Source organism: Pongo abelii, chromosome 14 (genome assembly GCF_028885655.2).
Source record: "Pongo abelii isolate AG06213 chromosome 14, NHGRI_mPonAbe1-v2.0_pri, whole genome shotgun sequence".
Lineage (NCBI taxonomy): Eukaryota > Metazoa > Chordata > Mammalia > Primates > Hominidae > Pongo > Pongo abelii.
Genome location: NC_071999.2, coordinates 56,612,147 through 56,637,004, shown reverse-complemented (window position 1 = coordinate 56,637,004; position 24,858 = coordinate 56,612,147). Strand labels below are relative to the sequence as shown.

At 39.3% G+C, this 24,858-nt stretch overlaps 1 protein-coding gene across 2 annotated transcripts in view; it reads right to left on the bottom strand.

The window, feature by feature from the left end:
- The window catches only part of WDFY2 (WD repeat and FYVE domain containing 2), a 183,605-nt gene that overhangs the window by 106,791 nt on the left and 51,956 nt on the right, over window positions 1-24,858 (bottom strand). For both annotated transcript variants that reach the window (XM_002824297.5, XM_054529063.2), the window contains exon 2: window positions 543-610. In XM_002824297.5, the coding sequence (XP_002824343.1) occupies window positions 543-610 (68 nt within the window). The remainder of the gene's footprint in view (window positions 1-542; window positions 611-24,858) is intronic.

Sequence of the window (24,858 nt, the reverse complement as noted above, 5' to 3'; positions counted from 1 at the left end):
AAAGTGTACTTGGAAGATTCATTATTTATCAGTGCAAGGACATAATTCTCAGATAAGATCTTGGGGAAATGAAATCAACTTCTAATTAGAATGTTTCAATCCTAAGCAAATCCTTTTGAGAACTGAATGCTCAATGCTGAATGTCTTGAATCTGAATAAATGATATAACAATAAGGCAAGGACAAATTTACTTCACAAATGTAATCACTGGACAAAATTTTGAATTGCCTAAGGACATACTTTACAAAATAGCTGAACAAAAAGTTGGAAAAGAGAGGGAGACTGCTGTAATCAGAAAGCCTACGTGCTGTAGTCCTTCTACCATTAATCTTATTCAGAAGCTATGAATATAGAGTCAATTTCAGAACAATTTTCTTACTTTACATAGTGAAAGCCTTAGAAAATCTAAAATGATTTAATATGGTACTTTTCATTATAATGAGAATCCCAACCTCAGTCTTCTCTACTTAAGAAGAAAATACAGAGAAGGCAATCTAGGAAGGATATGTCTGGTTTTTCAAGACAGAGATTTGGATACTTACAAGGCATTGCATGGTATATGCTTGGCCAATACTGTCCACTGTCTCTCTTTAACCAAACACGAACTGTCCTACAACAGAAGAAAATATGTACATGAAATCACATTATTCTTAGCCATGGGAAAATGCTGATACACAGAAAACAAACCTCTTAATATTATATATAGAGAGAGGCCAGGCGCGGTGGCTCAAGCCTGTCCCAGCACTTTGAGAGGCCGAGGCAGGCGGATCACTTGAGGTCAGGAGTTCGAGACCAGCCTGGCCAATATGGTGAAACCCTGTCTCTACTGAAAAAAAAAAATTAGCTGAGAGTAGTGGTGTACGCCTGTAATCCCATCTACTCAGGAGGCTGAGGCAGGAGAATCACTTGAACACAGGAGGCGGAGGTTGCAGTGAGTCAAGATCATGCCACTGCACTCCAGCCTGGGTAACAGAGAGAAACTCCGTCTTAAAAAAAACCTAAGAGAGAGAGAGAATATCTTAACATACCTATGTATCTTAACCATAAACACATATATATGAACACCATATATACCTGTCTAAAGATTCTATATTCCTTAAACTTGCAGCTTCTACATATTTAGAATTATATATAACTCTTTAAATATCATGCCACACATGTGTAATCATGATAGTGTTTGAAAATTATTATTTTCATTCTTGTTGTTTTGCCTTTCCAAGCATCTGACCTTTGCCCTTGACGGCTAGAAGCATTCATCTGGCTGGGGAACTATTTGGTTTTATTAGTGAAGGGACTACAAAGAGATCAAATGAAAAAATATGGAGTATCTGACATGAACAGAAGGATTATACAGTCCATGGTCTTGTAAGCCAAGCCATTGTCTCAAGGGAGTTTTTCTAAACATGCTCAAGTAATTATAAGCTCTGAAGCAGATTTTCTGAGCCAGTGGTGTCCATGGGGCTTGCTATGGAACAGAGTGATGCTGCAGCAAAGGCTGTGCATGAAGTTCCAGGCCAGCAGCTGTAGAGAGACAAGACAGACACACCTAGGAAAAGTCAGAGAGCAGACACCAAAGACTCAACTAGCTGGGAAGTATCATGATGTTCTGACCAAACAGAAAGGCCCGACCATGAATTATACTAGCCATAACATCATCAGCATATGCCAGCAAGGCAAACACAAGTAGGAGGTTGAAAGGTATTAACCCGGAGACCAGAGGAAATAGTGAACATCAAACAGATGGAAAAAGTCAGTGTTCCACTGCCAGGGGATCAGAGGCCACACACCTCACCCCACACTCCTAAGCCATCCCAGGGTTAAAAGCAGAGTGACAAACTGAGCACTTTTATCTCAGAGAGAGTTGGATACTTCCTAAAGATACTATTTAAGTAATCACACTGGACTAAGTTTTAAATTATATTGGATATCTGCCACCTGCCCCACTCCAGCTAATCAGGAGGTCTTCTATAAATAAGTAGGCTGTGCGCAGTGGCTCACACCTGTAATTCCAGCACCTTGGGAGGCCAAGGCGGGCAGATCACTTGAGGTCAGGAGTTCGAAACCAGCCTGGCCAACATGACAAAACCCCGTCTCTACTAAAAATACAAAAATTAGCAGGGTGCAGTGGTGGACGCCTATAATCCCAGCTACTCAGGAGGTTAAGGCAGGAGAATCGCTTGAACCTGGGAGGCGGAGGTTGCATTGAGCTGAGATGGCGCCATTACACTCCTGCCTGGGTGACAGAGCAAGAATCTGTCTCAAAAACAATAAATTAATTAAAAATAAATAAACAATTAGTAGGAAAAATACTAGACCAACTACAGATATAATAAAGAACATTTAAGTTATGATGTAGTGATATGTAGTGACACCACTATATATACATGCAAAATTCAGTCTTTTTGGTCAATTATATTAATTTGTGAGGTGAACAGATACAATGGTAAATAACTTATAAGAATTAAATCTATGCATACATATACTGCTAATATAGCGATACGCATATTAGCATTCACTCTTCTCTTAAACAAGTTCTTTTTACAATACATGTTAATACAAAATTGTTATATTGAGATTATTACCTCAGTAAGAATCAATACCAGAGCAACATCACAGAAGATGGTGGAGTAAGACACTCCAAAATCAGTCCCTCCACTAAATCAACTACTAAGCTGGCAAGAACTGTCAGCCCCATCCCTAAGGCAGGCAGCCATGGAGACTGCGGCTCATATTCCTTGAGTGGCCTGCTTGTACCAGGAAGCAAACATTGTCCTCCACAGTTTGTAGGGGGTGTGTTTTGATTTGCCTGGAAATTCACTGAGAGATTTAAGCAAAGGCTGGCTATTGTTTCAAACCCTTAGGGCTGAAGGGCTTCCCAAGCAGTGTCTTTCAAAAGAAATTAGAGACAGAAACTTTTTTATCTTTATCGGATGCAGGCATTTAAGGAAATCACTGGCTGACCTTAGACATAACAGAACAGAGACCTCAGTGATCACATACAGCAAGGAATATAGTCTTTGGAAAAATAGTTTAGAAAAGTCATTAAACAAATGGATAACTACAGCACTCAACAAGTAAGAACAGCAACCTCTGGAGAGGGAGAATTATATGACTTCCAGAATTACTGCGTTATAATATTCAAAATGTCCAGTTCTTAACAAAAATTGCAAAGTATACAAAGAAAAAGGAAAAGAAAAACAAATAAACTGACAGAAAAATTCACAGAAAATTGACAGAAATTCACAGAAAACAAACAAACAAAAAAAGAAATTGACAGAAACCATCCATGAAGAAGCTAAAACAGGTTTCCTATACCAAGACTTTAACAGTTTTAAATAGACAAAGAACAAAGGAAATCAGGACAAGGTTGTATGAACAAATGGGGAATATGAATAAAGAGATAGAAATTTCAAAAGGGAATCAAAGAGAAATTCTGGAACTGAAAAGTACAATAGCTGAAATGAAAAATTCCATAATGAGGCTCAAAAGTAGGTTTAAGAGTCAGAAGAGACAGCAAACCTGAAGATGGGACAACTGAAATTTCCCAGTCTGAAGAGAAGAAAGAAAAAAGAATAAAGAATAACAAACAGAGCATAAGAGACCTATGGGACATCATCAAGTCTACCAACATATGCAATATGGAATTCCTATAGTAAGATAGATGAATTCTCTATCTAGCTGCACTATCCTTCCAAATGAAGGGGAAATTAAGACATTCTCAGATAAACAAAAGCTAATGAAATTCATTGCTAGTAGATCTTCCTTACAAGAAATGTTAAAAGGAGTTTTTCAGGCTGAAACAAAAGGACACTAGATGGTAACCTGAAGCCATAAAGTATTAAAGATTACTAGTAAAGGTCACCACACAAGTAAATATAAAAGCAAGTATCACTGTATATTTTGTTTATTACTCCTCTTTCTGTTTCCTAAATGGATTAACAGACATATGCATAAAACAAGAATTTTAAGTCTATCTATGTAAATAGGCAACACAAGGGGTAGGAACAGAGCTAACTAGGAGCAGAGTTAATGTACACTAGTAAAAATAAATTGGTATCAATTCAAACTAGATTATATAAATTTAGGTATACAGAAGAGAAAAATAAGGGAATCAAAATGGTACACGAGAAAAAATCAAACGTAAAAGAAGGCAATAGTGGAGAAATTGAGAAACAAAAAACAGAGATTTAAGACATAAAAAATAAATAGCAAAATGGCAGAAGTCTTTCCTTATCAGTAATCACTTTAAATATAAATGGATTAAACTCACAAATTAAAAACAGAGACTGGTAGAATGGATTTTAAAAAAATATGGTCCAACTTTTTGCTACTTAAATGAGACTACTTTAAACCCAAAGACACAAATAGGTTGAAAATGAAACAATAAAAAAGACATTCCATTCAAATAGTAACCAAAAGAGAGCTAGGTGGGTATAGTGATAACAGATAAAATAGGTTTTGAGTCAAAACTTATTACAAGAGACAAGGACACTATGTATTGACAAAAGGGTCAATTCATCAAAAAAATAATAATTGCAAATGTATATACTCCAAAGAACAGAGCCCCTAAAATAGTAATATATGAAAAGTAAGCACTGACAGAACTGAAGGGAGAAATAGAGAGTTCTACAATAATTGGAGACTTTCACTTGCAATAAAAGATAGAACATCCATACATATAAGGAAACAGAAGATTTGAACAACACTACAAACCAACTAGATCTAAGATATATAAACAACACTCCAACCAACAACAAAAGAACATACATGTTTTTCTGAAGTACACATGGAACATTCTCTAGGATTGCTCAGCTGTTAGGCTGTAAAACAATTCTTAATAAATTTTAAGATTGAAATCATACAAAGTACCTTCTCCACCTATAAGTGAATGAGGCTTAAATCAATAACAAAAAGAACTGGGGAGGAAATTACTAAGAAAATTAGAAAACACTTCCAGATGAATGAAAACAAAAGCACAACATATTAAAATGTATTAGGGGCTGTGAAAGCAGTACTCAGGAAGAAATGTATAGCTATAAATGCCTATACTAAAAAAGAAGATCACAAATCAATAACCTAATTTTATACCTTAAGGAAAAGCAAACTAAATCCAAAGCCAGCAAAGGAAGGAAATAACAAAGATTAGAGCAGGAAAAAAAAAAAAAAAAAAAAAAAGACAGAGAAAGAGAATCAATAAAACAAAAGGTCAGTTCTTTGAAAAGATCAGCAAAAGTAATAAACCTTTAGCTAAACAGAAATTTAAAGGATTATAGGAGAAAATTTATATGCCAGACAATTAGATAATCTAGATTAAATAAACAAATTCCTAGAAACATACAATCTACCAATACTGACTCAAGAAGAAATGGATAATCTCAACAAACCTATTAAAAGTAGAGATCGAATCAATAATCAAAAACTTCTCAACAAAGAGAAGTGCGAAACCAGACGGCTTCACTGGCAAAGTCAAACACTTAAAGGAGAATGAACAACAATCCTATTCAAACTTCAGAAAAATGGAAGAGGAGAAAATACTTTATAACACATTCTATGAAAGCTGGACAAAGATACCACAAGAAAACTACAGACTTAAATCTTCATAAAGAGAGATTCAAAACTCCACAACAAAATACTAGTAAGCCAAGTTCAACAGCACATTAAAACGATTATATACCATGAATGAGTGTGATTTATCCCAGGAATGCAAGGGTAGTTCAATATAAGAAAATCAATGTGATACGGCACATTAACAGAATGAACACACACACACCCCTCAATAGACACAGAAAATACATTTGACAAAATTCAATAATCTTTCATGAAAAAAAACATAGCATACTAGGAATAGAAGAAAATTTCCTTAACCTAATAAAGGATATTCATGAAAAATCCACACTTAACATCATACTCAATAAAAAGTGAAAACATACTCCCTAAAATGAGTAATAAGGATGCTCAATTTCATCACTGCTATTCAACATTATCGGAAGTCCCAGCCAGAGTAATTAGGCAAAGAAAAGAAATAAAAGGCATCCGAACTGGAAAGAGAGATGTAAAGCTATTTCTATTAGAAGATGACATAATTCTACTTATAGAAAATCCTAAATAATCCACTCAAGAAAAAACGACTGAAGCTAATTAAATAAATTAAGCAAAGTTACAAGGTGCAAGATCAGCAAACAGAAACCATCTGTGTTTCTAATAACAAACACTTCTAAAGAAATTACAGCCCCCAAAACACTTTACATATATATTTAATCTTTACAATACCCTACTAAATAGAGCTCTCTTCACTAAATGTACTACCCTCCTTATACCAACTTGTATGGAAGGCAATTGATGAATCTTTACACCTAAAAATAAAAGTACAGTATATAAAAATATCTGTTCTCTTATCTCCTGAGGTACAAGAGCAGTTTAAAAAAGAAAAAAAAGTTCTGCATCTTAGAGATCAAAAGTGCCATTTGGATGGTTAGGAATTTCCTAAATGAATGTGAATTTTACTATACAAAGCCTTAGAAGTAAGTTTTAATTTTTCTGAAAATTGTTATTTTAAAAGCAACACAAAAAACATTTTTCCCCAAAGAAAATTTTCAGAAAATGACAACTATGGTTAAGAGTCATATTAAGCCAGCAGAGGTTAGAGTATTGGGGGAAAAAAAATGTCTCGGTGGAGCCAAGATGGCTGAATAGGAACAGCTCCAGTCTACAGCTCCCAGCGGGAGTGACGCAGAAGATGAATGATTTCTGCATTTCCAACTGAGGTACCGGGTTCATCTCACTGGGGACTGTAGGACAGTGGGTGCAGGACAGTGAGTGCAGCACACCGAGCGTAAGCCAAAGCAGGGCGAGGCATCGCCTCACACGGAAAGCGCAAGGGGTCAGGGAATTCCCTTTCCTAGCCAAGGAAAGGGGTGACAGACGGCACCTGGAAAATCAGGTCACTGCCACCTTAATGCTGTGCTTTTCCGACAGTCTTAGCAAACGGCACACCAGGAGATTGTATCCCGCACCTGCCTCGGAGGGTCCTATGCCCACGGAGCCTTGCTCATTGCTAGCACAGCAGTCTGAGATCAAACTGCAAGGCAGCAGCGAGGCTGGGGGAGGGGCGCCTGCCATTGCCTAGGCTTGAGTAGGTAAACAAAGCAGCCAGGAAGCTCAAACTCGGTGGAGCCCACCGCAGCTCAAGGAGGCCTGGCTGCCTCTGTAGACTCCACCTCTGGGGGCAGGGCATAGCCAAACAAAAGGCAGCAGAAACCTCTGCAGACTTAAATGTCCCTATCTGACAGCTTTGAAGAGAGTAGTGGTTCTCCCAGCACACAGCTTGAGATCTGAGAACGGACAGACTGCCTCCTCAAGTGGGTCCCTGACCCGCAAGTAGCCTAACTGGGAGGCACCCCCAAGTAGGGGCAGACTGACACTTCACACAGCCGGGTACTCCTCTGAGACAAAACTTCCAGAGGAACGATCAGGCAGCAACATTTGCTGTTCACCAATATTCGCTGCTCTGCTGCTGATACCCAGGCAAACAGGGTCTAAAGTGGACCTCCAGCAAACTCCAACAGACCCGCAGCTGACGGTCCTGACTGTTAGAAGGAAAACTAACAAACAGAAAGGACATCCACACCAACACCCCATCTGTACGTCACCATCATCAAAGACCAAACGTAGACAAAACCACAAAGATGGGGAAAAAACAAAGCAGAAAAACTAAAAATTCTAAAAACCAGAGTGCCTCTCCTCCTCCAAAGCAATGCAGCTTCTCACCAGCAATGGAACAAAGCTGGACGGAGAATGACTTTGACAAGTTGAGAGAAGAAGGCTTCAGACAATCAAACTTCTCTGAGTTAAAGGAGGAAGTTCAAACCCATGGCAAAGAAGTTAAAAACCTTGAAAAAAGATTAGATGAATGGCTAACTAGAATAACCAATGCAGAGTAGTCCTTAAAGGACCTGAGGAAGCTGAAAACCACGGCATGAGAACTACGTGACGAATGCACAAGCCTCAGTAGCTGATTCGATCAACTGGAAGAAAGGGTATCAGTGATGGAAGATCAAATGAATGAAATGAAGCGAGAAGAGAAGTTTAGAGAAAAATAAAAAGAAATGAATAAAGCCTCCAAGAAATATGGGACTATGTGAAAAGACCAAATCTATGTCTGATTGGTGTACCTGAAAGTGACGGTGAGAATGGAACCAAGTTGGAAAACACTCTGCAGAATATTATCCAGGAGAACTTCCCCAATTTAGCAAGGCAGGCCAACATTCAGATTCAGGAAATACAGAGAACGCTACAAAGATACTCCTCGAGAAGAGCAACTCCAAGACACATAATTGTCAGATTCACCAAAGTGGAAATGAAGGAAAAAATGTTAAGGGCAGCCAGAGACAAATGTCGGGTTACCCACAAAGGGAAGCCCATCAGATTAACAGCTCATCTCTTGGCAGAAACTCTACAAACCAGAAGAGAGTGGGGGCCAATATCCAACATTCTTAAAGAAAAGAATTTTCAACCCAGAATTTCATATCCAGCCAAACTAAGCTTCGTAAGTGAAGGAGAAATAAAACACTCTACAGACAAGCAAATGCTGAGAGATTTTGTGACCACCAGGCCTGCCCTACAAGAGCTCCTGAAGGAAGCACTAAAAATGGAAAGGAACAACCGGTACCAGCCACTGAAAAAAAATGCCAAATTGTAAAGACCATCGAGGCTAGGAAGAAACTCCATCAAGTAACGAGCAAAATAACCAGCTAACATCATAATGACAGGCTCAAATTCACACATAACAATATTAACCTTAAATGTAAATGGGCTAAATGCTCCAATTAAAAGACAGACTGGCAAATTGGATAAAGAGTCAAGACCCATCAGTGTGCTGTATTCAGGAAACCCATCTCATGTGCAGAGACACACACAGGCTCAAAATAAAGGGATGGAGGAAGATCTACCAAGCAAATGGAAAACAAAAAAAGGCAGGGGTTGCAATCCTAGTCTCTGATAAAACACACTTTAAACCAACAAAGATCAAAAGAGACAAAGAAGGCCATTACATAATGGTAAAGGGATCAATTCAACAAGAAGAGCTAACTATCCTAAATATATATGCACCCAATACAGGAGCACCCAGATACATAAAGCAAGTCCTTAGAGATCTACAAAGAGACTTAGACTCCCACACAATGATAATGGGAGACTTTAACACCCCACTGTCAACATTAGACAGATCAACGAGACAGAAAATTAACAAGGATATCCAGGAATTGAACTCAGCTCTGCACCAAGTGGACCTAATAGACATCTATAGAACTCTCTACCCCAAATCAACAGAATATACATTCTTCTCAGCACCACACAACACCTATTCCAAAACTGACCACATAGTTGGAAGTAAAGCACTCCTCAGCAAATGTAAAAGAACAGAAATTATAACAAACTGTCTCTCAGACCATGGTGCAATCAAACTAGAACTCAGCATTAAGAAACTCACTCAAAACCGCTCAACTACATGGAAACTGAACAACCTGCTCCTGAATGACTACTGGGTACATAACAAAATAAAGGCAGAAATAAAGATGTTCTTTGAAACCAATGAGAACAAAGACACAACATACCAGAATCTCTGGGACACATTTAAAGCAGTGTGTAGAGGGAGATTTATAGCACTAAATGCCCACAAGAGAAAGCAGGAAAGATCTAAAATTGACACCCTAACATCACAATTAAAAGAACTAGAGAAGCAAGAGCAAACACATTCAAAAGCTAGCACAAGGCAAGAAATAACTAAGATCAGAGCAGAACTGAAGGAGATAGAGACACAAAAACCCTTCAGAAAATCGATGAATCCAGGAGCTGGTTTTTTGAAACGATCAACAAAACTGATAGACTGCTAGCAAGACTAATAAAGAAGAAAAGAGAGAAGAATCACATAGATGCAATAAAAAATGATAAAGGGGATATCACCACCGATCCCACAGAAATACAAACTACCATCAGAGAATACTATAAACACCTCTACGCCAATAAACTAGAAAATCTAGAAGAAATGGATAAATTCCTAGACACATACACCCTCCCAAGACTAAACCAGAAGAAGTTGAATGTCTGAATAGACCAATAACAGGCTCTGAAATTGAGGCTCTGAAATTGAGGCAATAATTAATAGCTTACCAACCAAAAAAAGTCCAGGACCAGACGGATTCACAGCCGAATTCTACCAGAGGTACAAGGAGGAGCTGGTACCATTCCTTCTGAAACTATTCCAATCAACAGAAAAAGAGGGACTCCTCCCTAACTCATTTTATGAGGCCAGCGTCATCCTGATACCAAAGCCTGGCAGAGACACAACAAAAAAAGAGAATTTCAGACCAATATCCCTGATGAACATCAGTGCAAAAATCCTCAATAAAATACTGGCAAACCGAATCCAGCAACACATCAAAGAGCTTATCCACCATGATCAACTGGGCTTTATCCCTGGGATGCAAGGCTGGTTCAACATATGCAAATCAATTAACGTAATCCAGCATATAAACAGAACCAATGACAAAACCCACATGATTATCTCAATAGATGCAGAAAAGGTCTTTGACAAAATTCAACAGCCCTTCATGCTAAAAACTCTCAATAAATTAGGTATTGATAGGACGTACCTCAAAATAATAAGAGCTATTTATGACAAACCCACAGCCAATATCATACTGAATGGGCAAAAACTGGAAGCATTCCCTTTGAAAACTGGCACAAGACAGGGGTGCCCTCTCTCACCACTCCTATTCAACATAGTGTTGGAAGTTCTGGCCAGGGCAATCAGGCAGGAGAAGGAAATAAAGGGTATTCGATTAGGAAAAGAGGAAGTCAAATTGTCCCTGTTTGCAGATGACATGATTGTATATCTAGAAAACCCCATTGTCTCAGCACAAAATCTCCTTAAGGGATAAGCAACTTCAGCAAAGTCTCAGGATACAAAATCAATGTGCAAAAATCACAAGCATTCTTATACACCAATAACAGACAAACAGAGAGCCAAATCATGAGTGAACTCCCATTCACAATTGCTTCAAAGACAATAAAATACCTAGGAATCCAACTTATAAGGGATGTTTAGGACCTCTTCAAGGAGAACTATAAACCACTGCTCAACGAAATAAAACAGGACACAAACAAATGGAAAAACATTCCATGCACATGGGTAGGAAGAATCAATATCGTGAAAATGGCCATACTGCCCGAGGTAATTTACAGATTCAATGCCACCTCCATCAAGCTACCAATGACTTTCCTCACAGAATTGGAAAAAACTACTTTAAAGTTTATATGGAACCAAAAAAGAGCCCGCATTGCCAAGTCAATCCTAAGCCAAAAGAACAAAGCTGGAGGCATCATGCTACCTGACTTCAAACTATACTACAAGGCTACAGTAACCAAAACAGCATGGTACTGGTACCAAAACAGAGATATAGACCAATGGAACAGAACAGAGCCTTTGTAGGGACATGAATGAAGCTGGAAACCATCATTCTCAGCAGACTATTGCAAGGACAAAAAACCAAACACCACACGTTCTCACTCATAGGTGGGAATTGAACAACGAGAACACTTGGACACAGGAAGGGGAACATCACACACTGGGGCCGGGGCCTATTGTGGGGTAGGGGGAAGGGGGAGGGATAGCATTAGGAGATATATCTAATGTTAAATGACGAGTTAATGGGTGCAGCACACCAACATGCCACATGTACACACATGTAACAAACCTGCATGTTGTGCACGTGTACCCTAAAACTTAAAGTATAATAATAAAAAAAAAATCTGACCGCTGAAATGCAGGGAAAATGTCCTTTCACCCCCCACATAAAGCCCTGGGTTCGCAGTAACAGGACAGGGCCAAATGCACCGCACAGTCCATCTTGCACATGCTGTTTTCTTCTCTCCCTGCCTCTTCCTCCCCTCCCAAGCTCCCAGCACGAGACACAAACTAACACTGGGAGAAGACAATGCTCATCTAAAAATACCAAGATGAGGTAGCCCATAGTGGGTCTCAAGTAGTTCAGCAACTGGGCTATTTATTTTTATTTTTTATTTTTTGAGACCAAGTCTCACTCTGTTGCCCAGGCTGGAGTACAATGACACAACCTTGGCTCACTGCAACCTCCACCTCCCAGGATCAAGTGATTGTCCTGCCTCAGCCTCCTGAGTAGCTGGGATTACAGGTGCATGCCACCACACTCGGGTAATCTTTGTATTTTTAGTAGAGACGGGGTTTCACCACATTGGCTAGGCTGCTCTCGAACCTCTGACCTCAAGCGATCTGCCTGCCTTGGCCTCCCAAAGTGCTGAGATTACAGGCGTGAGCCACTGCGCCTGGCCTGAGCTATTTAAAAACAGCATAATTTCATTCTATGTTGGATATAGCTGATCACATTTCAACAGGTTAAAATTACTTTTAAATATCAGCCCTATTCCTTAGACCTAAAACAAAATTGATTTTTATTTTATTTTTATTTTACTTTAAGTTCCGGGATACATGTGCAGAACGTGCAGGTTTGTTACATAGGTATAAGTGTGCCATGGTAGTCTGCTGTACCTATTGACCCATCCTCTAAGTTCCCTCCCCTAGCCCCAAAATTGCTTCTTTAAGGTTAAAACAGATGTTAGATAAATTGTGGTGTTTATATCAAAGCTCTACTAGGATCAGTGCTGGTTTGCTCCTTGACTGGGCTATAAATGCAAGCAGAGAAGGAACCACTTGATACAAGTACAAGAGAAATACTTGATATGGTAAAATATCCAGTATTTTACCACACTTGATATTTGCCCGAAGGTCAAGCACTATATCAGGCCCAAAACTGGTGCTCATTGTTTGTGAAAGATTAAAAGAATCAATCAAAAATCTCTCCCTATGGCCATGGCCACCCCAACCTACCTGTCCACTGTCAGGAAGTCCTCTGATTGAACCTGGACAGACACCTAGTGCAAAAAGGCAGCAAGAAAGCTAGGTTGATACTGAGAAGTCTATATACTGTGCTGCGTAAGATGATGAGAGGGAACTATGAAACCTTAATTGCACAGCTCCAGCCCTCATTTCCTAAAGAAATACTGATGGGCAGGGAATTCCCACGTGCCTCCTATCTCACCCCAACTCTCTCCAAAGGACTAAATTCAGTGCCTGCCTCAGTTACAGCCTTAACTAGGACAAGTGCGACCTCAGGGATAGCACTCAGCACAGTAGCCAGTCTGATCAGGCAGAGGGGGACTCACATGTTCAACTAAGCAGGGAATCACATGCTCCCTTTTTGAGATCCCAATTTTTTAGTTTGTATTTGACTTTCTTGTTTTAAACTGTGCCGACACGCATAAACTGGCAGTAGAGTTTTATCAGACACAGTTGCTAAACTGACTCGTGTGTGTGTGTGTGTATACATGCATACACAAACATAGTCATGGGCTGCATAACAATGTTTCAGTCAACATTGGACCACATATATAATGGTGGTCCCATAAGGTTTTTTTTTTTTTTTTTTTTTTTTTTTTAATAGAGACAGGGTCTCGCTTTGTTGCCCAGGCAGGAAGGCAGCGACACAATCATAGCTCACTGTCACTTTGAACTACTGAACTCAAATAGTGATCTTCCCACCTCAGCATCCCAAGTAGCTAAACTACAGATGCTCACCACCATACCTGGCTAATTTTTTAAAAATTTTTATAGAGACAGAGGTCTCACTATGTTTCCCAGGCTGGTATGGAACTCCTGGCCTCAAGTGATCCTCCTGCCTTGGCCGCCCAAAGTGCTGGGATTACAGGCATGAGCCACTAAACCTGGTCCCCCTAAGATTCTAATACCATATTTTTACCTTACGCTTTTTATGTTTAGATACACACATACTCACCATTTGTGTTACTGTTGCCTACATTATTCAGTATAGTTATGTGATACACAAATTTGTCGCCTAGGAGTGACAGGCTATATATATCATACAGCCTAGGTACATAGTGGCTAGACCATATAGTTTTGTGTGAGTACCTTCTATGGCAATCACACAATGACTAAATTGCCTAATATGTCTCAGAATGTATCCCCACTGTTAGGTGACACATGACTGTATCCATGGGAGACTGGTTCCAGGATCTCCCCCAGATTTTATATGCTCAAGTCTCTAATATAAAATGGTACAGTATGTGCATATGACCTACATACATCCTCTCATAGGCTTTAATCTCTAAATTACTTATAATACCTAATACTATGTAAATGCTATGTAAACAGTTGTTATACTGTATTGTTCAGGAAATAATGACAAGGAAAAAAAGTCTGTATGTATTCAGTGCAGATAAAACCATCCTTCTTCCCCACTTCCCCCAAATATTTTCCATCCAAGTTTTGTTGAATCCATGGATGCAGAACCCACAGATAAGAAGGGTCAACTGGATATGGCGAAGCACCACACCAGGTTCATGCCCCTACCCACCCTAGCCTGCAAAGACATATCCTTTGTGCTATATTCTAGCAATCTTTAGGAGTCTGCTTATAATGATGCAGATAGTGAACAACAGGTTCTGGAACAACTTGGATTTTCCAAGACTACTAAAATCTAGAAGTTAGGAATTCTTCCCCACTGCCTCACAAGTGCACTTACATACATTCATTCATTGACTTGTTGATTCATTAATTTACTTGACAAACATTTATCAAACACCTGCTAGGTACTGGTATGTGAAACACACTGGAACCACAAAGAAAAACAAGTGCCACCTCTGTTGTCAGGAAGCTCACAGGGGGAGACAGGTTATAGAACATTACAACACAGCAAGGTAAGAGCTAAGGTATGGAGATGTCCATGCTGTGACAGGAGCACGTGGGGGCATCTAACTCTGACTACAGAGCCCGGGCTCAGGTAAGGTTAGATAAAGCTTCTCAGAGATAACGGTGTCTGAAATGCAGGGTGAAAAAGCATTTGGCAGAGGAAAGTGGAGAGGGCGTAGGAGCACATTCTGCAGGAGCACTGCCTCTGCCGCCCAGGGAGGCAAGGCGAGCAGGAGTGGTGAGAATCCAGCCTGGACAAAGAACAGGCAGAAGGCCACTGATGCTGAGGATGAGGAGCTGGTCACAAAACCATGCTTGTTTTTGTTTGTTTGGGGGCAGCCTGGAAAAGGCGGGGTTACCCTGAAGTAACCAGTTTGGAGGATGTAGGCAGCAAACCAAGTAAAAAAGGATGAAGGCCTAAACGAGAGAGGAGGACAGATTTTAGAGCAGTCAGGAAGTAGAAGCATCAGGACTTGGGGGCTGGCTGGATGTAGGGTGTCATATGAATGGTGGTGTCATTCATCAGTAAGTGATTTTTGTGGAAGGCAATGTTGAGTTCATCTTGAACACCCTGAGTGCGGGGAAAATTCAGTTAGGGCTGTTGCAGCGAAAACTGTCTACATGAAGTTCAGGGGTAAGACCTGGGCTGAAAATTAAGATTTGGGAGACATCAGCATATAAGGAGTAGTTACCAGAGAATAAGAAAAGAAGGCCAACAACAAAGAGAAACACCAAGAGTTAACGGGTGGTCAAGAGAAAAACATCTGCAAAGACCTTAGCACACGCCAGCAGAGAGGCAGAAGAATAATCCTTCTTTACTTTACAGACACAAAATATGTCCTGAATTTTGGTCCAGAAAATAAGGTCATCATAAGCACACATAAGAGCTGAACTATATTCACAGTGAAAACGTGCCTACAATAAAATACTATCTATATAGGTCATTTTTCTGAGAGAAAAGGGAAGGCTGGGGGTGGCAACAAACAGTATACCACAGGTTGCTAAGCTACTGAATAAAATAAGACGGGGCGTCTACCCATGTTGAAATCAGGCTTTTAAAAATGTGCCCTAGAATGATGCAACCTTCATTAGTTACCATAGCAATGAGCTTCATTTCCCAGGGGACAATTGTTATTTTTGCCACCACTGAAGTAACTTGGGGTAGGGGCTGGGAGAAGTGAAGCCCACTGGGTTTTGAAGACCCTGAATTTCCAGGGAATACTTTTCTACAGATCACACCCTGCAACAGCAATACAAACAGAAGGAAGGCAGCCCCCAGCAATCTGCAAACTAATAGAAAAACTTTGAGCAACAAGATGTAGTTTTTATAGTCATTTGTTTAAAGAGAAAAAAAAAACGCTTCGAATGCAGAAAATGTTGCAGAGATTCTTAGAAAACATAGCTGATTTTTTAAAAGTTGATTTCTCTATGATTATCAGATTTCTTTAATTACTTGTAATAAAAACAAACTGAGAGGTTCCCAGCAAATGCATTCTAACCACATATAGTAAATAACCTAAACCCAATCTTCTACAATGCACTGTGTATGTTTTGTTTCCAGGGTTTCTCCATGATAGACAGATGCTACTGTGTGGAAACTGCAAGTGAATTGAAGTGGCCAGGGGTTTCAAGAATCGGGGACTCAAGCTGGGTGTTGTCCAGTATTGTCCAGCCTCCGGTCCCCTCTTGCCAAGGAGCTCAGTTCTCACATTAATGACCTTGGTACAACAGACCCAAATAACTTTGCTGAATCATACACCTGGATTTTTTTTTCCTCACAGCTGTAGCAACTCAGCAATCAGTGGCTAGAGAAGAGGTGTGGCTATTTTATATTTCAACACCTTGGGCTTTTAATGGCACTCTTGCTTTCAAAACACTCACCGCCATTCCAGTTATTTGCAGTAATTTGCATCAGCAAGGTGTATTATTTATTCCAGCCATCTCCCCTTGGAGTTTTTAACAGTTGGGTCATTTCCCTTAATCCAAAGGCTGTGAAAGCCTTCACAATTTAGAATTTTTAAAATTACAGTCAAGTGACAACATTTTCAGTGTTTTTAAAATCTATAAAATGAAGTCTCAACATGAGGTTAATTGGACCCATATACCAGGTGAGAATTACAAACAATATACCTGGAAATGGTTGTCTTAAGCAGTCAGTAGTAAGACCCTTCAGAGAGGGAAGGAAAAGATGAGCCACAAGGTCTTAATTCGGAGTAGTTTTCTTACAAATAGCACTATTTTGTGCCTGCACATAGTGCCCTTGTATTGCAGACTTGCTTTTGTTTTTTTAGTAATTTAACTCTTACTGACTAATGCTTAAGCACCGCTTCCTGTCCTTGCATAGTTGTGGGTTTTATACTTCCCTGACTCCCTCTGTCTCTCCCCAGAGATACACACATATCCACTTTCCCTGTGAAGCCTTTGCAATTCCCCAGGCAAAACTAAGCTCCAGAATCCCATTGTACCTTGCACAGGCCTGTGTTAGGACACATCACATTAATCAATGTTAGTTAGCAAGTCCTTCTTCCCATTACACAAGAAATTCCCTGAATAATCAATAATTCCTTATTTGGATAAAGATTCAAACATTTTTGTTTTTTTAGAGTACCTACAATACTTTCATTTTTATCACATACAGTATTTAGCATACAGGAAGTGCTTTTAAAAGGTCATATAAATAAAGGGAAAAAAAGAAAAAAGAAAGGGAAATTAAAAAGAAAAACGAATACTGTCCAAGCAGTGGTGAGGAAGAACCCACAAAGAAGTAGCAGGAACAGCAATGCACCAGAAGATCAGGGAGGCTGGACAGGGCCCTGGTTATCAGCATCAGCCATGCCATCTGCAACGCAGCCAGAGTCCCTCACAGGCAAGAGAAACATGAGTACCACCATTGAACTGGCAGCCTAAGCAATTCAACAATATGAGAGTGTTCATCAATACCACCCTGTAGGAGAAATCGGGATGATATCATTAGAGGAATAATACAGATTTAAATATTGTTCTTGGCTCTATACACAGTGGGAGGGCATGGTCTGTGTCATCCTACTCACCACCATATTCCTCCAGCCAGTTACAGTGGCAGGCATGTGAAAAATGCTCAGTAGAAACAATGAAACAGTAAATGGAAAGAGCAGTGATTCAGAGGATGCCCCTGGCTGCTACTGTTCTGAATCTGAGATGGATTTACTGTTGTCTTCCAGGATAGTCATCTTAAAAATGCAGCAGATCCTGGGGGAAGGGGAACAAGGAGTGATTGTGTAATGGATACAGAATTTCTGCCTGGGATGATGAAAAAATTCTGGAAATGGATAGTGGTGATGGTTGCACAAGACTGTGAATATACCTAATGACACTGAATTGAACACTTACAAATAGTTAAAATGATACACTTTATGTTATATATATTTTACAATTAAAAAAAAAAGGAAAATAGCAGAATGATTCTCTCCACAACTGTAGTCTTCACAGAGTTGCCAAAGGTGCAGCAATTAAAGACAGATGGCCACACAGCTGGGCACAGTGCCTCACGCCTGTAATCCCAGCACTTTGGGAGGCCAAGGTGACCGGATCACGAGGTCAAGAGATCGAGACCATCCTGGCCAACATGGTGAAACCCCATCTCTAAAAATACAAAAATTAGCTGGGTATGGTGGTGCGCACTTGTAGTCCCAGCTACTCGGTAGGCTGAGGCAAGAGAATCACTTGAACCTGGGAGGTGGAGGTTGCAATGAGCTGAGAATGTGCCACTGCACTTCAGCCTGGCGAAAGAGTGAGACTCCATCTCAAAAAAAAAAAAAAAAAAAAAAAGACAGATGCCCACAGGCTGGTCACGAAGCAGGTTTGTAAAAGTTATTCTGGTTGAGAATGTTATTATTAAAATAAAAACCTCTGGCTGGGCACGGTGGCTCACGTTTCTAATTACAGCACATTGGGAGGCCACAGTGGATCACTTGAGCTCGAGTTCCAGATCAGCCTGGGCAACATGGTGAAATCCCATCTCTACAAAAATACAAAAAAAATAATAAAATTAGCCAGGAGTGGTGGAGCACACCTGTAGTCCCAGCTACTGTGGAGGCTGGGGTGGGAGGATTACTTGAGCCTGGGAGGTGGAGGTTGCAGTGAGCCGAGATTGTGCCACTGCACTCCAGCCTGGGCAACAGAGCAAGACTCTGTCCCAAAGAACAAAATAAAATAAAATAAAAATCTCAATGGTCAAATAAATCAGATTAGCTACAAGTGAAGAAAGAATATATAAATTGTAAGATAAATGAAAAGCAATCTCTTACTAGAATACAGTCTTCACAGAGACAAAGATATGGAAAATGTGAAAGGTTGAACATGAAAAACAAGGTAAAAAAGATCAGAATGAAAAGGTCTAGGATATACATAACTGGAAAGACTAATAAGAAAATGGGGAAAGGGTCAATAATTGAGAGATAATATCTCAGACTCTTAGACAAATTTTGAAAAATGCCAATCCTAAAATGAAGACAACTAATGACAAGGAAATTAGCTCAAGATCAGATCAAAATTTATTTCCTTTTCCAGATGAAATAAGATTATTACAATAACTGTAACTCAACTACACTCCCATTTTCCTGATATCCTGGAACATTAGACAAAATATTCTATAGGAATGCATGCAGACCTCTTCAGAGAAAAGAGGAATCCAATCATGCATCATTAGATTATAACCACTTTTCTTTGCTGTGCTCTCATAAAAAACACGCCAAACACATTTTTCAATACCACCTCTGTTTCAGTGGAGACTAGAAATGCTCCATGAACAGGCTGGCTGCGGTGGCTCACGCCTGTAATCCCAGCATTCTGGGAGGCCAAGGCGGGTGATCACCAAGTCAGGAGTTCAAGACGAGCCTGGCCAAGATGGTGGAAACTCTGTCTCTACTAAAAATACAAAAAATTAGCCGGGTGCGGCAGGCGCCTATAATCCCAGCTACTCGGGAGGTTAGGGCAGGAGAATCGTTTGAACTCGGAGGGCGGAGGTTGCAGTGAGCCAAGATCATACCACTGCACTCCAGCCTGGGCAACAGAGTGAGACTCTGTCAATAAATAAATAAATAAATGCTCCATGAATAAGATGGACCCAACTTGGATAGAACGTGGTTTTAGAAAATAACTTCCACTAACAAAATACAGCAGAGCAGAAAACAGAAAGTCCAACTCTTCTGCCTGCGCTGTCTCTATTTCTCTTTATCCTTTATAAATCATCCCAGTGAGCACAGCAAAGATATAATCGTCCCCAGCAGGTGTGTGAAGGTACTAGCTAGGACTCTAGAGGAATTAAATGATTTGATAAATGTTATACAGGAAAATGGTGGGGAAAGCCACATCAAACTCTTATTGTCTTAAATAAAGTGTATGAGCTTTGATTGTCTACTTGTTTGAATAAATCAATAGTAAAAAGATGTTCCAATTAGGAAAATTTGAAAATGTTAAATGATATGAAGAAATTATTATTCATTTCTTTCTTTCTTTTCTTTTTTTGAGCTGGAGTTTCTTGTTGCCCAGGCTGGAGTGCAATGGCGTGATCTCAGCTCACTGCAACCTCTGCGTCCTGGGTTCAAGCAATTCTCCTGCCTCTGCCTCAGCCTCAGGAGTAGCCGGGATGACAGGTATCCACCACCACACTCGGCTAATTTTTTGTATTTTCAGTAGAGACACGGTTTCACCATATTGGTCAGGCTGGTCTCGAACTCCTGACCTCAGGTAATCTACCCGCCGCAGCCTCGTAAAGTGCTGAGATTACAGGCGTGAGCCACTGCGCCCGGCCTATTCATTTATCTCTGTGTGATAAAGAGGCACTAGGGTATGCGGAGCCAGTTATCCTTTATAGATATGTACTGTAGCATTAACATGTAAAATGATAGAGTAATCTAAAATTTGTTCACAGCAAATCCCAACATCCATACCCAACAAAGGGTGGAAGGAGTAGATGCATGAAATACTACTGACAAAGGTTGATAACTAAAGCTGCATGACGGATATATTGCTATTTTTGTGTGTTGTATATATTTGAAATTGCCCAGAAGAAATTGTTTTTAAAAATCTTCAGCTTTTGACTCATATCAACAATTGTATAAATTATATACAACAGCCTCTTCTGGAAGCACAAAGAGATTATAAATAGAAAAATAGTACTGATTATTAATTCAAGCAGTACTAAACACTTTTGTCATTTACTTAGCAATCTGAATTGATTTAATATCCTTTATTGATATTAATAAAAAGTTCACAGATAAAACACTTTATTTCTAGATAACAAACAAATTCTGGGCTTCTAAAATGAATGAACCACCTTGAATAAATTGTGCTTTTAAAGATTTGAACAGCTGAGGCTAATTATCTAGCATATTTGCCCAAATGTTAAAAATAATAATAATTGATACACAGTATCAGAACAATCCTGCTAGAAAATTTTTAAAAGTTCTTATGTCAAATATTCTCAATATATATGATGGTAGTATATGTCAATGAGAAAGGAGACAATAGCATATGGGCTATTTGAAGTTAGCAGAGTAGATGAAAATGTCTACTTCTGCAGTGCTTAAATGTATTTCATTAGAAGATTAAATTATCGTCACTACTGAAAAACACCAAATGGCATAAAATAATTCAGATTCCACATTACATAATCTACATTATTTCGAATATCCATCTACTTTCCTTTATGACAAAGAGACAAGTATTGAGTTTCTGGATGGAATCGTAAAAGCCCTCATAATCCAGCCTATATTAAAAAATAAGGCTAACCATTTCTCACAAACTTTAAATACATCTGATATGCTTTGTAGGGATACAAAGGAGGTATAAAACAAAAAAATCTAAAGGACAATGATAATATATCTTTCCTCTGCCAAGTCAAATAAACAAACGACAGTAACTACTGCCCTCTACAATTTTGCTTGGAATAAAGTGATGATTTTGAATAAATGGCTGAAAAATGTCTCATGTTATCTTGGAAAACCACAGTATACAGATAACCCCTCCTCCTATAATCAACCTTTCTTCCTGTGGGTTTTTGTGATGCATAATGTATACTCATGAATGTTAATAAATCCCATAAATCAAAATCACATTACCTTTTCTTCTACATTGAGCCTTTCCCATAAGCTTCTATAGAATTGTGCATCAATGTTCCTTGATATATCAAAGTACATGGTGTACAAAAGTGGAGATGAACCCACGATAGCAAAATTTCTTTATATTTTTGGTTGAGAAAAGTCTCTTGCCAGAGACAATTCATTATATTCTTGACCTCCCTTGATTTTGTGCCAATAAAAAAAGCATACATGTAAACTCATTAAATGCACAGAGAAGCCATAGAAACAGAACCTTCTGTTTATTAGCCCTTATTTTTGTTTTTGCGGGGAAAGTGGGGTAAAAGCAATAGCTGTAACTCAACTATTTTCTAAAATTTTCTTCAAGAATTTATCAAACTGCAAAAAGATTCTGAAATTCCAAAGAATCTTGAGCTTGAGCTAAGGCTGACAAGCCACATAGTCCCTTCACCAAAGGCCATTCTGTAATGAAGCATAATATGTAAATCATTGCTCTGCATATTATGCATCAGTATCAAGTTAAGCCCTGCAAAAATAAAAATCCAAAAAGTTTAGCAGTGCCCAATATTTTTACTAGCCAGCTTACTCTCAAGGAGTTATGTAGGTAATAAAATGAATGAAATCAGCATTTTCTGACTCACACAGCATAGCTTTTCATGAATGGGTATTTTTGTGTGCAAATGGATTAACCCTCTGATCTCATTTTAATGAGCTTCTTTTTGTCATTGAGGGACTACACTGCACGGAAGCTCAATCATTCTATAGTCATTTAAATCAATCTATTTAAGAGTTTTAAGAAATGCACTCACTTGCACTTATTTGGGAATGCTAAATTCACCAAAATTTAAACGCAGAGAATAGTTATCTCTTCCATCCAATAGGCTGCTCAGCCCCGTCAAATTCCACCTCCTTAATGTGACTAAAATCTGTCTTCTCTGCTATCTGTACTGCCTTAGTTCATACTCTCATGAATACCCCACCCCCAGGAGCATCCTAGCTGGTCTCCTTACTCCTTTTCATCCTTCTCTGATCCCTCCTTCACCCAGGCACTGGAAGTCATCTTTCTAAAATCCAAATCTAATTATGTCAGAACCTTCAAAGATTTGAGGACCATGTTCAACTGTATAGTTTACCAGGCCCTCCAGGATCTGACCTCTGTCTGTTTCTCTGACCCTATCCACCCTAGCTGCCCAACCCTGGCCCCATTAGTAAACTACTCTTGTCAGAGGCATTCAAACCAGAGTGACTCCATCTAGAGTGAGGGCTAGGAAAATGAGGCTGGGACTTGCTGGGCTGCATTTGCAGAAAGTTAGGTATTCCTAGCCTCTAGATGTTTACGGTTAAGAGAACAAACTGGTAATGTTTACTAAACAGAGCCAGACTTGGGAGTGTCCTAATATCCCAATATCTTGAGAACAAAAGCATTCCTAATTTTGCTTTAAATAATATCAATTCTTGCAAAATATAGTAATTAGGACAATTAATCCTTTATCACAAACCCTTGTAGCAGAGCACATCTCCCCATGACCTTTTTTATCCTATATGTACAAGCATTGTACCTAGGGTGGACGCGTTCCTCCTCTTACTTTCAAGGATGCCCTACTTTGTCTATGGAGTGGTTATTCTTTCACCACTTTACTTTCTTAATAAATTGGCTTTTGCTTTGCACTGTGGACTCACCCTGAATTCTTTCTTGCACAAGATCCAAGAACCCTCTCTTGGGGTCTGGATCGGGACCTCTTTCCTGTAACACTCAGTTCTCTAAAATGGTAGCTGACAAACATTTGGATTTCATAGGTCAAAAAAACAATAACAAAAACAACTAAAAGGGCAGTGAGTGAAACACAGGGTTGCCAACTTTTCATTTGCCAAAAAAAAAAAAAAATTATTTCAAACAAAAACAAAATCTACAATTTGCTAGCACTTTCATTTTACAAAAAGTTAAGAAAAACATGATCTTATCATTTTAAAACACAAAGAAATTTAATTCTAGAAATAAAATGCTCATTGCATTGCCCCATCCCCTTTTTTAAAAATTTCACTGCACACTGGTAAAAACTTTTGCATGAACTTGTTCAATGAAATCCCTGCCCTAACTCATCATACCTTTATGTCCCTGCACATGCTGGCCTCCTGCTGAGGCAACTGTTCCTCCTCCATCCCCGGTTTTCACCTGCAAAACTAACACACCTTATAGTGCCGGGCAGTCCTTTTCTAATTTTAATGTGCATAAGAATAACCTAGGGATCTTGTTAAAATGCAGATTCTAGTCACAAATATTTTGTCTGGTGTTTCTTCTAGAAGTTTTATAATTTGAGGTTTTACATTTAAGTCTATGATCTGCTTTGTATTCATTTTTGCATGTGGTATGAGGTAAGGATCAAAGTTCATTTTTTCACATGTGTGTATCCAATTGTTCCAGCACCATTTGTTGAAAAGCCTATTCCTTCTCCACTGAGTTGCCATTGCTCTTTGGTCAAAAATCAAGTGACCATATACATGTGGGTCTCTTTCTGGACTCTATCCTGTTCCACTGACCTATTTGTCTAGGTCAAGTGATCTCACTCACATGTATCTAGATGGATCATGATTCAAAGACAAACAGCATTCTGTCAGATGACAGAGGACCTGGAATATCCCAGATCTCCTGAACGTTTGCCTTGTTTTCTTTCCCCTGCTGTACTGTATCCTTTGTCTTTATTAAAGCCTTAGGTAAATATACTTTGTAGAGTCTCATGAGTACCTTCCGTAACTGACCCTGGGTAATTGCTGCGATATTTTGCTTTCCGTCATTAAAAAGACCTTTCTTATCACGAAGCCCAAGCCAAGGACTGGCTGTTCTCCATCATGCCTCAATGGGTCAAGGTCAATTCCCTCTTTGCCTCTCTGCTAGAACTGGCGCTTCCCAGGTTAACTGAGGGCTGATCATAGCCTACAGGCCTATTTTGATAATAACCAGTTAACCATGACCAAGGTAAC